The sequence below is a fragment of the Brienomyrus brachyistius genome, chromosome 22, assembly GCF_023856365.1.
Source record: "Brienomyrus brachyistius isolate T26 chromosome 22, BBRACH_0.4, whole genome shotgun sequence".
NCBI classification, from domain to species: domain Eukaryota; kingdom Metazoa; phylum Chordata; class Actinopteri; order Osteoglossiformes; family Mormyridae; genus Brienomyrus; species Brienomyrus brachyistius.
In genome coordinates, this window is record NC_064554.1 from 12,227,499 (window position 1) to 12,244,790 (window position 17,292).

Below are 17,292 nucleotides of genomic sequence, written 5' to 3' on the forward strand. Positions count from 1 at the left end.
CTTGAGTCTAACTCTTTAGACTGCCTTTAGATTTCTCTTCATTAATAAAAATCTTAGACAAACGTATTTCCAATAACTTGTTAAGTGTTAAACAAGCTTAGCCTAATGAACGTGCCGATGCCTGGAAATGCTTATTTCTTACTGCCCCTATGCAGCTGTCGATCGGAGCTCGAGCCCTCTCACTGGCCAGTAGGCTATGAACATTTAAATATTAAGTGATTGTAATATTTAAGTAACATTTAAATAGTAACGCTTCCATTTCCGGGAGACGCACTTGTTGCATTACGGCTGCGGTGTTGGGGGTCCCGAACCTCTAATATACTGATCAGAATGACTGCTTAGAGGGTGGATGGATTCCGCTACAGGTCCATCGGGCATTTGTATTACTATCGGAGGTTTAAACCGATACATCACGCATGTAATGTAATCATCACAGTTTGTGTGGTTCAGTGCAATGCGGATTGATGGATTTTAGTGAGAGAAATGAGCGATCTATACTCTGCATAATCCTAGGGCAGATACTACCCAGACCTAAATCACACATCTACACCCTTTGGCTTTATATTTTGTGGCATTTAAATTGTCCAGCGAAATGAAAAACATTAACGCTCATGAATGCGCGTAGCAACGCCGTTTGGCCACCAGATGGCATAATAGCGACAACACTAGTCTCACGCCGTATTAGTATGGATTGAGGTTTATGAGGGGAAGGTGATTTTTATCTTTGTTTTGCTTTCATTGCACACATTAATCATGAATGCATCAATAGTTACAATACAATCGTCAATGATGGTTTAGGGCACAGATTTGTGTCAGAAAGTTACCGCTAGTCTGTTACTGTAAACACTGCTACAATGCGGAGAGATCGAACTCATTTTGCACAACGACGATAGCTGAGGTGAATAGTTTAATGAATCAGACCCTGACATATTGCAGTAAAAGTTGACGGGGAAGAATGGTTTGTGCACAAAATATTTCATGGATTTCTTATACAGAGGGAGATGTCAGAACAATAACACAGTCAGTAACACCCTTTCTGTCCATCGCGCCCACATCATGATGCTGTAAAGCACTGCAGGTGTCTTACACGGGGTCTCTGAACTCCCCAGCGCTCTCTGCTGCAAGGAGACCCTCAGCTGGTGAATGTCTCGGAAACACCGTGCTGGTGTCCGGTGGCCAGAATGGCAGGGGTGGGAGTGACAGTACTTTATCTTGGGAGAAGCCAGCAGCGGAAAAGGCCAAATGCAAGAAAGTGCATTATGTCGCTGAGCCAGAGATTGAGAACGGTCAAGTACCAGACACACACGCAGAGGCCAATATGTGGGTTGGAGATGATGAGGCCCTCAGAGCAGAACAGCAAATAACATAATGGGAGTTGTGAAAAGAAGCAAACATGCGTTCTACACAAACAAATAATCCAATGCGAAATAGACGAACCCACGTGTTTTACACACCAGAAGGACAAGCTCCCCGCGAGAGTTACGTCAAAGTCATAGCGGGGTTCATAAGTGTTCGGTGAACCCAGATATACGCGCCCAAAAGCCGAGGCCGTTGTTTGGGGAATGGCCGTTTCAACGAAGCAAAGATCAACCTGAAGACGGCGAGAGGAGCCGTGACGAAGTTAAGATTTCAGGGGACAGAGAGCGTGAGCGTGAAGCTCAGATGATCATAGCGCCCCCTCTGGTGTCATTGCTCCTCTGCGAGTGGCGGCTGCAGACGGCCGCGTTTATTGATTTGAGGTGCTGGGACTGAGCAGGTCACTCAGTCATTATCTAACGCTATTTTAGGTGGATGTACTTAATGCATGTAAATTGATTTCGTTATATTGCTGTGAGTAACGCACTCTTTTACTTTTACCGGTAGAAGTTTTATCAAAGTATTGTAAGTATTACGAAGGAGGGAAGATTGGGCATCGCCCATAAGAAGCCTCCATGCTATCTTCGTAGCAGCACGTCGAGAGCAGCCTCCAACCCCCCTCCGATACCGGTTTTGGAACTCCCCAAACGCTCACATCCCGTGTCTTCAGATGACGGGAAACTTTATCGTTTGACACGAATATATTCTAAAATACCACAGACGTAATAAAACTGGGATTTACTATAAATTTATATTTGGATGTGTCCGAGATTTGTGGGCTGTTTTTACAGACGAACAATTCCACATGCAGAAAGTATGGCACACATAACATCTGCAATGTTATTAAATTATGAGAAATTTCCTGCTATTTCGTTTCTTAGAAATGTAAGGAAATAGGCAGTGTGCTGTTATAGTTCTGAAAACACGGTCAAGGAATGTTCGATTTCGTTGTTTTTATGTTCGCAGATTACGATCGTATTGCGCACATTGCTTTCGCTTTCCGGGTGCATGTTCACTGCTACCATTTTGTTTCTGTTTATCTAGTACGCGCTCCGTTCGTTCCAGCAAGGCATCAGTGGCGATTAGGTAACTCGGTCTTTTTCTCCTCCTACTTCCATATTCCCAAAATGGTGCACAAGTTCAGCTGTTTCAATGTCAGCCTCTCTCCGTGTCCCCCTCCCCCCTCGCCACCTCCCCGATGCGTTGCTGTTTTTGAAACCCCTGCCAACTCGTCAGCTGATCCCGCTGCTTCACTTTATAGTGGCGACTGTAGATCAGAGCTCGCGCCCTTGCACGGGCTTGCACCACGCTACCATTCACATTTCTGCTCACTGGTGTAAAAAAAGGAAATGAAACAGTCGACAGTATATAGAAAACAAGCGTGCTGCCTTCCTGAACAACTAGCATTCATAGCTATTTAGTAACATATGATTGAGATTAACGCAAGGCTGTGTATTGCGTTGCTGTAATGACTTCTGTTACGTTGCAGTTTCAATTTTATTACTGCTCGCTATGGTCTGTAAATCTTGTAATAGAAGGTTGGATTTAAGCAGCCCTTTGTTTACATGCAATTCCTCATTCTGCGGAAGGAGGCTTTTTCATAGTGAGCTGCGTGATACCGACCAGCTGTTTCCCGCCTTGAAAGACATCCGATCAGCTGCAAATACACACATACGCGTACATGCGGAAAGGGAGAGAGAGGAGAGAGAGATCGAGCGGGAGGGAGGGAGACAGAGAGCGCCACACACACACACCGAGGAAACCCCATCAGCTGGGAGTAGAGTAACATTACAACTCCGTGGACTTCATACATATGCAGAGACAAGCAAAATTATAATATTTTTTATAAGTGAAAACATTCACTGTCTATACGCGGGCGTTTCCACGCGACTGAAACGCAACTAAATAAATATAAAAAAAATTAGAAAGGAGGAATCGAGGACACAAAACTGGAGAAAAAAGCATGGAGTATTTCATGGTGCCAGCTCCGAAGGTGCCCTCATTGCAACATTTCAGAAAATCAGAAAAAGAGGTGATCGGGGGTCTCTGTAGGTGTGTATGCGCCGACTAATTGCATATTTCACAAATGGGTGTTTTTTCTTTAATGAACTGTTAAACGTTTGGTGTCTGCAACGCGAAAGCGGTGAGACAACATGCTTGATTTCATTTGTATGTTATTGTGTACACGAACGATACCCCAAGAGCGGGACAGTTATTGCCTTGATTAAGATTGATTTATTTGTACAAATAATACAATGGGCCCTATGTAGCAAATACGGGGGTGTATCATGTTATTGTTACTTAGTCAATTTTTTTGTGAAATCGATACATTTTGTGTCCAGCAAACATAAACCACGTGGTTTAAGGCACTCCACGCTGCTGTTCTGTTAGAAGACTAGTCGGAGGCGGCTGTTGTTTTTCTTTATATAAACAATTATAGATTGTTTTAAAATAATTTTCCGTTAGTGATTAGATCACATTCTTCCTTTGAAATGATGGGGTGTTGCAGCAGAGCGACATGTAGCCTGTGTGGTCTGCTACGTTAGTTACGCGCTGTGAGCGGGGTGAAGTTATTGTGGGCAGTGCGGCCATGCTTGTGGCGTGTGCTGAAGTAGTAAACGATCTGGCGTCGTCTTCCTCCTTATGCCACGGTCGCGTTTCCCCCTCGAATCAAATGCGTGCTAAGGGGGAAATCTGATCGAAACCGAACCTCTTTTAAAACCCAGGCTAACATGGACGTCGAAGGTCACGTTTCAGCACTTTGCACGCCGAATTGCGCTGCGTCTATTATGTCCGTAGCTCTGCCATGCTGCCGCATGGACAGGCGTAGAGGAAGCGAAGTCGCATTGTTTTAATGGCGGAGCGCTCGGCTGGGGCATTTCACTAGATCGTCTCTAAGAAGCTGTCGAGTAAACGACCACATTCTGAAATGAGGATTGGCAGTAAAAAATGCTCTTTGCCGACGAATGGAGATATATTAAGTTGTCTTTTTCAGAAAAGGGGGTGTGTATAAATGACCAGGCCTGTCTAAGCGTCCGCAACCCTTGCTAGACAGGGAGGCGGAGGGGAGGGCGGGGTGGGAGGCCCACAGGCAGCGAGCATTCTGGGAAATGTGGTTCTTTCAACGGACCGACCAGGCTGCGCTGCTGGGCTGTGCTTCGCTTTCACTATCGGGCAGAAAATGCTTGAACAGCTCGGTCACTGTGCAGGAGGAGCGTGTATAGTCCCTGCCGATCATGTGGATGTACGTGCGTGCTCTTTAACGGCGGAAAAATAACTTAATACTCTGGCAACAGTTTGGGGTTGTAGCTTTCGTTGGATTTCTTGAAGCGTGAATACTTTCTGCAGTGACAGGTATAAAGTGCTCATTTAAAGTTTGTACTTTGCTTTGGTATCCAAACCGAAACAGACTAACATACTGGTGACTAGAAATAATGTTGGTGAAATAATGTTTATTTGAAAGGATGCAGGATGAGATGGTGTGAATTCTGAACTCTCAGATCTTATCCTTTCCATGTTTGTGGGTCTTTAAAGGCAATCCAGACTTTCTTCTTGCATTTATCCCTGAATTCCGGTAGAGTTAATGTTAAAATTATGATTGAAAGACAATGGAATGGTTTGCCTTGCTTGCTGTTTGCCTGCTAGCCGAACTGGTCCGCTGCTGATTTCCAGCCAAATCTGTTTTGTTAGTTATTAATGCAGACCAGTGTGACTGGCCTGTCAGTGCTCTGAAGGGAGCAGAAGAGATTGCATGTGGTCATCGTACCTGCGCCAGGCTAGTCCTTGTGGCACAACGGTAGCGCGTCTGACTCCAGATCAGAAGGTTTCGTGTTCAAATCACGTCAGGCTCATTGGTGCAGGGGTATGATCCTTGTCAGTGGTCCTGGGTTTGAATCCCAAGCAGTCCCATTCCCAATGCAATTTAAAAAGTAAACATTTGAGGGGGGCAGCGTGTGGCTCAGTGGGCTAAGCCTGTGTGCCTGTAATCAAAAGGTTGCTGGTTCAAACCCAGCCTCAGCACGTCTGCGGGTCCTTGAGCAAGGCCCTTAACCCCTGCTCCAGAAGGTTTCTGGTTTGAATCCAGCTAGTCAGCCGCTTTTAGGGTTCATAGTCAGTCATGCATCACCAACACAACTTAAGAGTCGAATGCGATGTTTAGCTAAGGAGTACGGCTGCAGTTTCTCCCTGTTGTGTCCTCTGGCAGCGATCCTGTGTTGCTGGTTTTTGCGACGTTCTCTCAGTTGACTCTGAACTTTTGGAGGCACTAAGGTCCAACACGAGAGACTTTTCGTAAAGGCGACACCAGCATGTGTCTGTGTGCCCCGCCTGAGCTCACTGGGCGAGTCGTATTCGTCAGCTGCGGTACTACAGACTTCAGGGTCTCTTTCCCCCGATGTGCGAGTTTCCTCTCGATATTCAGCTTCGTCCCGTGCTTGAGTGTGGCCTCCGATGGACGGTAGTCTGTACTGGACGAGCAGTGGGAGGCGCGTTAATGTTGGGGATGCGTTAACGGAATATTAGCTGATATCACCAAAACGCAAAGCAAAAGTTCCAGCAATTTGAACACGCCTGTGCATATTATCAGCAGTAAAGGCATCGGTTTGGGAAACCCTGAAAGTCAATATAACTGACCTTTCCTATTTCATGTGATTTGGGATTCATTGCTTTCCTCAGGTAATGGAAATTAGTTCTTCACCTTTTTTAAAGTTCCTATCTTACTCCTCCTGCCCCATCCTCTCCCCCCCCCCCCCCCCCCGATGGGGGCGTGCCAAAGCACTATGGCCTGATGTCCTGGGCAGCGGCTGACCTCTTTTACTCATTTCTTTACCACGCTTTCACCATGCAGGTCCAGCATCCAGGGCCTCGTAGCCTGGGCTGGCATTAATTTCATTCTCCTTCGGTTTTGTTATTAATGTAACAATCATTCACAAATAATTTAGTTTCCCCAGCATCGGGTATCAGATGGAATATGGTTACCACTGTAATTGAAGCCTGACTGTCTGCTCATTTGGTCCAGGAACAAGCCCAGGTCCAGCTGTACCCAGACACCCAGTCTGCTTCAGTCCTGCCTGTTCTCTTCTTCTTCCCCATCACACTGTGAGCCCAAACAGTTACATGTCGACGGTACTAAGTCACAAAGTCAGTATTTGTCCATTTGCCCGCACAGATAGTGGCGTTCTGTAAAACTCCCGTTGAGAACCGGCTACCCTGGGTTTGTACGCAAACCCATCCCGCACAATCAGCAGTATGGGCTCAGCTGTCGTTTCCGCCGTAAAGTTGCCCCCGCCGCCCAGCAGAGGGCATGCACCCACTTCTCGCATCCATTTTAATCTGAAATATTAGCAGCACGTAACACAGACGTTTTTAGATTGGAATCTCCTGGAATGATTGTTGGCCTGAGCGCCGCCTTCCCATCCAGACGGCGGCAGCCGCATCCTTGGCTTTTACTCAGGAGAAGGAGACTCGATGTGAGAATCGCTTGACACGGTGTCGCCCAGTAGACTGCGAGGCCTCGACTGCGCGGCTCGGTGTCGGCGGGAGGCGCGGGACAGCAGGAATCTGGCCCGGCCGCTTCGCCAGGAATGTCATCCGATTCTTTTAGGCTTCCGACTGTTTCTGTTGATACAGCAAACTCGCGACCTGCAGTGAACTCCGCGCACGACCCCATGTTCTTCAGTTTGCCCGCCTGGGCTCTGGATTACTGCCACCGAGTCCTTATGCACGGCTCCACAGCCTCCAATATTAGCTGTATTGCTAAATATTATGAAATACTGGAAACAGCAGGTATATTGAGAATTTGTGTATGTGGGGGGTCTCTGTAAATAGGGCTGTTTTCTGGTGGCCAGGGCAACTAAGGGCTGCAATTGAAATTATTACCAGAGCTGGAAAGTTCAGGTCCAGAAAGTAAAACTCCAGACCAAGATTTTGTTTCAACCCACTAGTTGAGTATGAAGAGTCACAGTCACAGAGGACTCAGCTGGTGGGTTGAAACAAAATCTTGGCCTGGACTTTCTGAGCCTGAAATTTCCCCACACTTACAGGAGTGATGGATGTTAAATTCTCCCCTGGGTTTTGGTGCCCGGTTCCTGTGATGTACCGGACCATGCATCCTGTGCTGCTCCTATTGGATGTCACTGACACATCCCACCATCTGGATCTCTTTGGCCTGATCTGATTGGTGCATCCTTTTGTTCCCCAGTCTGGCGAACATCCCGCTCACCCCGGAGACGGCGCGTGACCAGGAGCGGCGGATTCGCCGCGAGATCGCCAACAGCAACGAGCGGCGCCGCATGCAGAGCATCAACGCTGGCTTCCAGTCGCTAAAGACTCTGATCCCGCACAGTGACGGGGAGAAGCTCAGCAAGGTAAGGACCCAGATGGTGGAATATCATCCATCCATCCATCCATCCATTTTCCAAACCGCTTATCCTACTGGGTCGCGGGGGGTCCGGAGCCTATCCCGGAAGCAATGGGCACGAGGCAGCGGTGGAATATCACTGGCATAATAAACATTTTTTTTGTTTTGTTCGTATGTTTTGGTCACACGTTTACATATACTTATCGCAAACGAGTTTGTCATGGCAGTCTTGGACTTCCAGTGATTTATACAGCTGATCTTTTTCTGTGACACAGTGGTTATACAACACACAACTTTATAAAGAATACAAAATCACAAATTTGATGCACACATTTTGATGTATTGTTTTTTTTTTTAACCAGCACAGGATCAAAACACAGATGTATTTGCTTTGCCATTGACACTGGAAACCTGACTGTATCATTACTTGTTCTGGGTCAGTAAGCTGGCAGTGATCCCATCTCTCCCCTACGACACGCTCGCAGGCAGCCATCCTCCAGCAGACTGCGGAGTACATCTTTTCTCTGGAGCAGGAGAAGACGCGGCTCCTGCAGCAGAACACTCAGCTGAAGCGCTTCATCCAGGTACGTCTGGGTTCAAGGCCTCTGCCTGGACTGGAGCTTCTCCGCCGGGAACACAGGACATGTCAGTCTCACTCACTGGGCCGTGTTCTGCTATTCTGCACATTCCTCAGTACTGCCATCTGCAGGTCTGCCGCATTATTTGTTTCCTCTTTCCCTTATTTATTTTTTTTTTGGGCAGGAATTTAGCGGTTCGTCCCCCAAGAGGAGGCGTGCTGAAGAAAAGGACGAGGGCATCGGCTCTCCTGACATCCTGGAGGAAGAGAAGGCGGAGGACCTGCGCAGGGAGATGATCGAGCTCCGGCAGCAGCTGGACAAGGAGCGTTCAGTGCGTATGATGCTGGAGGAACAGGTGAGGGAGCCAGGGCCCCGGAAGCGAAGCCTAACTTTAATGCTAACCTGTATAGCTAACGCAAACTTTAATGCTAACCTGTATAGCCAACGCAAACTTTAACGCTAACCTGTATAGCCAACGCAAACTTTAACGCTAACCTGTATAGCCAACGCAAACTTTAACGCTAACCTGTATAGCCAACGCAAACTTTAACGCTAACCTGTATAGCCAACGCAAACTTTAACGCTAACCTGTATAGCCAACGCAAACTTTAATGCTAACCTGTATAGCCAACGCAAACTTTAATGCTAACCTGTATAGCCAACGCAAACTTTAACGCTAACCTGTATAGCCAACGCAAACTTTAACGCTAACCTGTATAGCCAACGCAAACTTTAACGCTAACCTGTATAGCCAACGCAAACTTTAATGCTAACCTGTATAGCCAACGCAAACTTTAATGCTAACCTGTATAGCTAACGCAAACTTTAATGCTAACCTGTATAGCCAACGCAAACTTTAACGCTAACCTGTATAGCCAACGCAAACTTTAACGCTAACCTGTATAGCCAACGCAAACTTTAATGCTAACCTGTATAGCTAACGCAAACTTTAATGCTAACCTGTATAGCTAACGCAAACTTTAATGCTAACCTGTATAGCTAACGCAAACTTTAATGCTAACCTGTATAGCCAACGCAAACTTTAACGCTAACCTGTATAGCCAACGCAAACTTTAACGCTAACCTGTATAGCCAACGCAAACTTTAACGCTAACCTGTATAGCCAACGCAAACTTTAACGCTAACCTGTATAGCCAACGCAAACTTTAATGCTAACCTGTATAGCCAACGCAAACTTTAACGCTAACCTGTATAGCCAACGCAAACTTTAACGCTAACCTGTATAGCCAACGCAAACTTTAACGCTAACCTGTATAGCCAACGCAAACTTTAACGCTAACCTGTATAGCCAACGCAAACTTTAACGCTAACCTGTATAGCCAACGCAAACTTTAACGCTAACCTGTATAGCCAACGCAAACTTTAACGCTAACCTGTATAGCTAACGCAAACTTTAACGCTAACCTGTATAGCTAACGCAAACTTTAACGCTAACCTGTATAGCTTACGCAAACTTTAACGCTAACCTGTATAGCCAACGCAAACTTTAACGCTAACCTGTATAGCCAACGCAAACTTTAACGCTAACCTGTATAGCCAACGCAAACTTTAACGCTAACCTGTATAGCCAACGCAAACTTTAACGCTAACCTGTATAGCTTACGCAAACTTTAACGCTAACCTGTATAGCTAAGGCTAATGTTTCACCATCCCTCCAGATCCGCTCCCTCGATGCTCACCTGTACCCCGAGAAGCTGAAGGTGATCGCCCAGCAGGTGCAGGACCAGCACATGCAGACACAGACGCAGACGCTTCTTCGGCTGCAGCAGCAGCACGAGCAGCTAGAGAGGGAGCTGCCCCCTCACAGCCCGCAGGTTAGACACACATCGACAAGCACAGCACTGGTCACATTCTGAGTGCCTGCAATGACAACCTGACCCACTAGAGGGCATCAGATTTGTTGGTTGCTGACAGCTGTTTGGGTTGTGGATCCTTTTATGTGACCTTATAGGTGTGTCATTACATAGAAGCTTACTTGGGTGTGCGTCAACATGTCTCCCTCCCCCCTCTGCTTCCTGCAGGTGCTGTCCCCTCCGACTCCCCCGGCCCCCACTCACCACGCCACTGTTATTGTCCCCGCTCCCACGTTGCCTCCGCTGCCCCATCATGTAACCGTGGTTACAATGGGCCCGACCTCTGTCATCAACACAGCATCCACATCACGGCAGAACCTGGACACCATTGTGCAGGTGTGACAAATGTTGAAAGGCTAGCAGATAGCTCACCAAGAGGGGCACCATGTTGGTTCAAATCCCAATGAGCGCAAATAAATCGTGGTCCGTCCCTCTATTGCAGGGTTCCCCGATTCCAGTTCTGGAATTCTGGTTTGCGATACGGATTTCCCTGCTCAGACACACCAAATCTGTCAATTAGTTGGTGAGCTGAATAAGGTGTGTTGAGCATGGAAATCTGCAAGCTATGTTGCAGACTGGCTCTACAGGACCAGAATTGGGGGACCCTGCTTTACTGTAACTTGCTTTGGATAACAAGTATCAAGTAAATGTGGTGGACCAGTGGCAGATTGTGGCAAAAAAAGAAGGGAAAGTGTTTTTTTCCTTCAGCCTGACATATGAATGTGTGAGCACCAGGTGGCGGCCTGCCTTCCTGACTGCCTTCTCGCTTCTCACTTTCTTAGGCCATCCAGCACATCGAGGGAACACAGGACAAGGCCTTGGTGGCGGAGGAGGAGCAACGGCGAGCGGTCATCGTCACCCCTGGCCGCGTCCCGCAGGACGACCCCGGCTCGGACACGGCCTCCGACAGCGAGGGTCCTGAGGACGGCTCCCTGCCCTGATCTCTATCCGCTCCGGGGGTGGGAGGCAGTGACCGTGGGGGAGGGACTCTCCACACACACATGCGGCACTCTGATAGGCTGACAGACACTTGAGGGATTGACTGACAGACAGGTCCAGCTTACGGCGCCAGGCCCGACCCTCACTACTGACCAATCAGCCTGCGCAGCACATCTGGCCTCCCCGCTGCCATCTGCTCCCTGGTTCCTGCCGATAAGCGGGCCTGCTGGTCATGGACCTCACAGTACCGGGCCTGACATCTAACCTCTGTCAGCCACGCCTCCCAAACCTGAGCGCTCCAGACGACTCCCAGGGGAGGGTCTGCGAAAGGCCCCGTCTACCTGCTCCTCCCATCCATTTGTTTGAGCTCCTTGTCTTTCCTTGTCTTCAGCACTCTGGAGGAAGGCTGTGTTTTTTTTTTTTTTTTTTTAAAAAGTGGCTTTTTTTAAAGCGAGATTATGACACTGTGAGCCTTTGAAACTCTGATCTGTTCCACACTTTCGTCAGAGGAAATGCTGTTTTTCGTTGGCTTTTTTTGTATGTGTTTTATTTTACTGTGTTCAAAGTGTCTGTCCACTGCCGGTCTACGGTCTCTCCTTAGCCAGAGAATCACATTTTTTTAACGCTCTCAAAGCCAAAACTTTTATCCAGCAACAAGATCGGTGATAGGCTGACAGACGGATGAGATTGTTAGCACTGTGCCCCCCCCCCCCCCCCAGGGGTCTGAGATGATTACTCATTATTCACCTAAAGAAGCCAGGTTTCTGTAGGACAGCCTGCTTTTGGCCGCGGTATCTCCCATCTTGATTTTTTTTTAAACACACACCCCCCCCCATTGAATTTGCATTGGCCTAATGCCGTCAATAAGCTATACTGCAGGTCCTGCTGGGTCACGCCCTGTAGACGACTTTTGAGATTTTATTTTTACTTTATCTTTCTGGATTTAATTCCCCATTGAGTTTTTCCCCCGATACGGTACAGGTTGCTGCGTGCTTGAGCGCGTGTGCGTGCGTGAGTGGTGTTTGTGTACTGCCTCACAGTCTTCATGGGGGCCCCTTCTGTGTCTGTGTATCCCATGTAGTGTGTTTGGCTGGGGGGGGTAGCAACACTCGGTCACCTAATTGAAACTATGCAGCTGTACGCACAGACACACACAGACGGTCGGCTGTCTGCGCGGCGCTCACACAGGACGACTTCTCCATGCCTCCAGACAGTGAGCGTCTCATGATGTGTAAAAGTTCTCCCCTGTCTGCTGCCCCCATGAAGGGCTGCACATCTCCTCATCTTTGTCTGCTGGTCATTGTTTCACGTTCTGTTACTTGAATGGTGGCCAGAAGGCCAGAAACTCTCGCTTGTGTGTGTGTGTGTGTGTGTGTGTGCGTGTTTGAATGCGTGTGTGTGTCCCGTCACAGCCCGCTTAGGTGCTACAAGGCATCCGCACCTTGCTGAGTAAGATCCTTGTGGTTTTTTTGTAACCTTTATACATGTATATTTCTGTAAATATGCTAGTGTTTATCCTATGCTTCATAGCCTCTATATCCTTTCTGGCTCGTCACATTAAGGGCTGTGGAGCGTTCTGATGCACCCACATATAGGATTACGCGTCAAGCGTTGTGTGTGTGTGTGTGTGCGCGTGTGTGTGTGTGTGTGTGTGTTTTTGTTTTTTTTGTTTTTTCCTGGAACTACGTCTTAGCGCTCCCCATTTTAAGCCATGCGCCACTGGGATTCCCCGGTGGTGGAGGATTATGGGATACAGGTGGCATTTAGGACAGCCGCTAGCCTTAATGCAGCTGTGATGCACTAATGGCTGCCGGTCCTCCAGGGCACCAGGGGGCGCCTATTCCTTTGGGATAGACTACGATGGCCAGTTGGCCGCTGCTATCCTTTCTTCAACGGAGCTGAAGTTGTTTTCCTTGTTTTTTTAAAAAAAAGCTTGTTCTGGTGATTATCAAAAATGGAGACGGCATTGGCAGATGCGGGTGCTTCTTAAACATTCCAGCACATTCTCTCTCTATAGTTTGTCTCCCCCTCCCCCCAGCTTATCATCATTGTGTCATCTTTGGCTGCCTTTGACGTCCCCTTTGCTGCTAATCAGCTTTTTCGTTTTTAAACAATTGTGGTTTTTGAGTTGACCTGCCCCTCGCTTTCATTGCATAGTCATAGGAAGGACCCTCTCTATGCGCCAATGGAGTTGAAGCAAGGCTAATGATTGACAGGTGTCCCCATGTGGGCGGGGACCAGTGGGTCAATTGGACAAACAGTAATCAAGGTCTGTACCCTACATCAAAGCTAGAGAGACTCCGTGGAGAGACCACTGCCCTGAATAGAGAGTCAAAAACACTTATTTTCCAGGTGGGGTTTGGGGGTGGGGCAGGGTTGAAGTCAGACGGTTATTTTAAAAACAGATCCAGTTTTGTGTACTTATGTCACTTCAGGGCTTTTCAGTATCTGCGCTTAATCATTCCCTCTACTGAAGCCATGAAGTTTTTACTTTCACTTTCACTTTTCTGTGGGCCTCCTGTAAGGATCATTTATACATATCAGGCAGTGTGGAATGCAGAGGCCCAGACTGGGGATGTGACTCACAAGCACTTACTGTAGTACTGATGGAGGCCTCTGTTGCTGCGATGGCTTTCTTGCAACAGAGTGCTCTTTGTTGCTAGTTCACGCCGAAAAGCTGTGTAACCTCCCTCCTTTGCTGGACCCCTCCTATGGCGTTCTGTGGATCTCCCCGTAGGCGTCCCCAGACTCCCCTCCCTCAGTGCTCTGCGGACTGTATCCCTGCAGGCGTCCCCACACTCCCCTCCCACGGCGCTCTGGGGCCTGTCTCCCTGCAGGCGTCCCCACACTCCCCTCCCACGGCGCTCTGGGGCCTGTCTCCCTGCAGGCGTCCCCACACTCCCCTCCCACGGCGCTCTGGGGCCTGTCTCCCTGCAGGCGTCCCCACACTCCCCTCCCTCAGTGCTCTGCGGACTGTATCCCTGCAGGCGTCCCCACACTCCCCTCCCATGGCGCTCTGGGGCCTGTCTCCCCGTAGGTGTCTCCACAATCTCCCGCTTTTCCTTCCTTTTTATAATCTGTTTGGTTGTTCTTTGTTGGACTCACTCAGTCCTCAGTCATTAAGAAGCTATAATATTTTGTTTAAAAAAATTGGGGGTGGGGGGAAAGAGGCTTGGCCTTTGTAAACAAAGAATAATAAAGTTTGTACTTTGTTTTTTAGACCTCCTGTTTCAGAGTGTTTTTCTTAATCTTGACTATGCAGCATGGTGTTAAAAATAATTACTATACATTATTTAGATAAGACTGATAAAGGCACAGCGCTCGATTTGGAGTGTAATTCAGATCAGTGTCCATCAGATGGCGCTGAGTTTCAGACTGGGTGGTATGAGGAAAATGATGAGTGGAAACACAATACTTGGGGCTAATTGTGGTAATGACACAGCACCTGTCCACTACAGGTGAAAGCCTGTATGACTGAAAGCCTGTATGACTGAAAGCCTGTAATCAAGGTGCAAAGAGCAGAAGATCTCGTTTCATGTTTATCAGCTACGGGTGAAATGCTTGTTGCTGCCCTTTCATTCTGCTGCCACTAGAGGCAGGTGTCTGTAAATGCAGAATCCTGCCTTACATCTTGTGGCAATTTACTTCTGCTAAAATGTAAATGGGTATCAACTTCAGGTCAAAGGTCGTCGCTGTTCTCAGTAGGCGGGCCTGTGGCTGCAGCAGGGTGTGAAACACTCTTTATGTGCTTTTGCTTTAACTCGAACCCGAGAGGCCTGTTGTAAAGAGTAACTAATGCTCCATATTCAACAATCTCCCCACAAGTATCATGCTGTAACAGGCGACTATTGATGTACTTCATACAGGTTTGGCAGAGAGCAAATATTCACGCTGCTACTGTTAGGTATAAATGCACATACTGCACTCCCCTTCAGAGGGTATGCTGTAGGTTTTTGCCATCGGCTGCTGTCCATATTCCTTCTGCTCATTCACTGTGTGCTGTGGCTCCCGTTGGCCAGGTGTGTGGCTGTGTGGCTCCCATTGGCCAGCTGTGTTGCTGTGTGCCGTGGCTTCCATTGGCTGGCTGTGTGGCTGTGTGACTCTCATTGGCTGGCTGTGTGGCTCCCATTGGCCGGGTATGTGGCTGTGAGGCTCCCATTGGCCGGGTGTGTGGCTGTGTGGCTTCTATTGGCTGGCTGTGTTGCTGTGTGCCGCAGCTCCCATTGGCCGGGTATGTACCTGTGTGGCTCCCATTGGCCAGGTTTGTGACTGTGCAACTCCTATTGGCTGGGTGTTTGGCTGTGTGGTTCCCATTGGTGGGCTGTGCCCCCCCCCCCCCCCGAGCCCTGTGCTGTGCTGCTCCAAACTTTCAGTTTGTCCATCTACTTTGCCTCAGACTGAGCCTGGAACCCCCTTTGGCGCCGCCACAGCCCATTGACGTCCACTGGAATTCTGCTGAATTTCATGTGGCTGGTGGGGGGGGGTCTTTTAGTGGTCTAGGCCGTCATGGGATTCCCCAGCCCCCCACCGGAGTGGAAAAAGAGAGCCTGTTTTGTAGAGGTCATAGTTCACCAGTGGGGGTTAAATTTGGCACGGGACTACAGGGAACACCAGAGAAGGGTCGTGCTAAGATTGTGCTGCCTTGGGGGACACAGTAGGGTGCGTGTGACGGACGTCAGCGCCCCCCCCCCCCCCCCCCCCCCTCCTGTATGCGCAGTGCGACTGCCTTCCAATCAGCTCTCTCTGTGTCCTTCTGGGTCAGGATTTAAGTCACTTGCATACGCCGATTGGTTTCACTTAACGCCAAAGGGGGTGGTCAGGTTTGACGTTTTTACCCTCAGAATGGAATGATGGAATTCATGACTCTTCTCTGCGGGTGTCTTTGCCAGTGAAGACTTTCTACCAGGTTTCAGAACCGCAAACTATTTGTTGCATAATATAACACATGGACATCAGGTGTCAAACATGACATAAATAAGCGTTACATTCATTTCCTGCATTACATAGGTGTTAGAACAGTATTTAAGCTAATTGTTACATTTCCCCTTGTATGTTGCAGTTCTTAAACGCTATATAGATGCTGACCTATATGTGTCATCAGTGCAAGTATATAGTTAATTCTGCACTAATGCTGTTAGAGAAGAAGGTATAATTACATGTTTAAACATTAATACAGGGGTCAGACTGACAGCTGTTTCCATCATTTAAGATGCTGTAACTTTATCTTTCACACGTTTTTTTTTTCAATAAACGTTTTGCCAGAATGTCCTGCTGCATTTTATGATTGGGCTTAATTTTTCTAACAGCTGGTGCTGAAGATCTTGAATGTCTGGGCATTCCTCACATTTCTAAATGCCCCCGACCCCCCCCAGACAAACACAGACACCTGGCTCCCCCGCTGACTCTCCAGCTCATTTCAATGATTTGTATGGCATCGTCCTGCCCCTAACTTCATATCTAGATAATGGAAATGTTGTTCTTAATTATGGCTGAGCTAAGAAGTGCCAGACTTGAATTATTCCTGCTGCTGGATGACTGGTTACATATGTTCTTGTTGCTGTTCTTGTTCTTAGTGCCTGTTTGGTTACTGCTTTGTTCCTTCTGGTAACGGAGGTGGTCATGCCAGGTCGCATAAACACACAGGAATCACACATGGCGGAAAGAGCTTCATGTTTATACAGATAGAAAACATCTGAGTGGAAATCGGTGTCTTTATTATTCAGCTAAGGATGGATATAGAGAATTTCAGAGAGTTCTTAGACTGATGGTAACAATCCCATTCAGACAGGCAGCATGCAGTGTTTACAGGATGAAAGCAGGTATCGTCATGCCAGACTGTGGGCACGACTGACGGAGTGAAACATTCCAGTAATTTCTATCTTAGACAAGCCAGCAGATGGATAGCTGCTGCCCTCACAGAGCTCTTACTGCGTGTACCTTCTCTGCTCCTTACACTGTCTGCAGTGTCCTGTTCTGCCTCCACTGTCTGCCCTGCCTGCACTATCCTGTTCTGTCTTCCTCCGTCTGCGCCATCCTGTTCTATTTCCACTGTCTGCCCTGCCTGCTCTGTCTGCACTGTTTGCACTGTCTGCCCTGCCTGCTCTGTCTGCACTATTTGCACTGCCCGCTCCGCCTGCCCTGTCTGCACTGTCCTGCTCTGAGACTCAAATCTGCTTCCGTGTGCCCC

The 17,292-nt window shown here is 48.1% G+C and overlaps 1 protein-coding gene across 2 annotated transcripts; it reads left to right on the forward strand.

Annotated features, from left to right (window-relative positions):
- The first annotated feature begins 2,726 nt into the window (after window positions 1-2,726).
- On the forward strand, window positions 2,727-14,326 carry tfap4 (transcription factor AP-4 (activating enhancer binding protein 4)). Of its 2 annotated transcripts, none has more exons than XM_048991822.1 (7): window positions 2,727-3,408; window positions 7,556-7,721; window positions 8,200-8,298; window positions 8,477-8,647; window positions 9,972-10,127; window positions 10,335-10,502; window positions 10,949-14,326. In XM_048991822.1, the coding sequence occupies exons 1-7, from the start codon at window positions 3,320-3,322 to the stop codon at window positions 11,105-11,107; spliced, it is 1,008 nt and encodes a 335-aa protein (XP_048847779.1). In that variant the 5' UTR covers window positions 2,727-3,319; the 3' UTR covers window positions 11,108-14,326. The 2 variants fall into 2 exon arrangements, with proteins under 2 accessions (XP_048847779.1, XP_048847780.1); XM_048991823.1 differs by lacking the exon at window positions 2,727-3,408 and adding an exon at window positions 4,452-4,710.
- The last annotated feature ends 2,966 nt before the right edge of the window (window positions 14,327-17,292 follow it).

Excerpts from the sequence above, each read along its gene's own strand:
- tfap4 (XM_048991822.1), top strand. The coding sequence starts at position 3,320 with ATGGAGTATTTCATGGTGCCAGCTCCGAAGGTGCCCTCATTGCAACAT. Across the intron at positions 7,722-8,199 it reads ACGGGGAGAAGCTCAGCAAG|GCAGCCATCCTCCAGCAGAC; the intron begins GTAAGGACCCAG and ends ACACGCTCGCAG. Across the intron at positions 10,503-10,948 it reads ACCTGGACACCATTGTGCAG|GCCATCCAGCACATCGAGGG; the intron begins GTGTGACAAATG and ends TCACTTTCTTAG.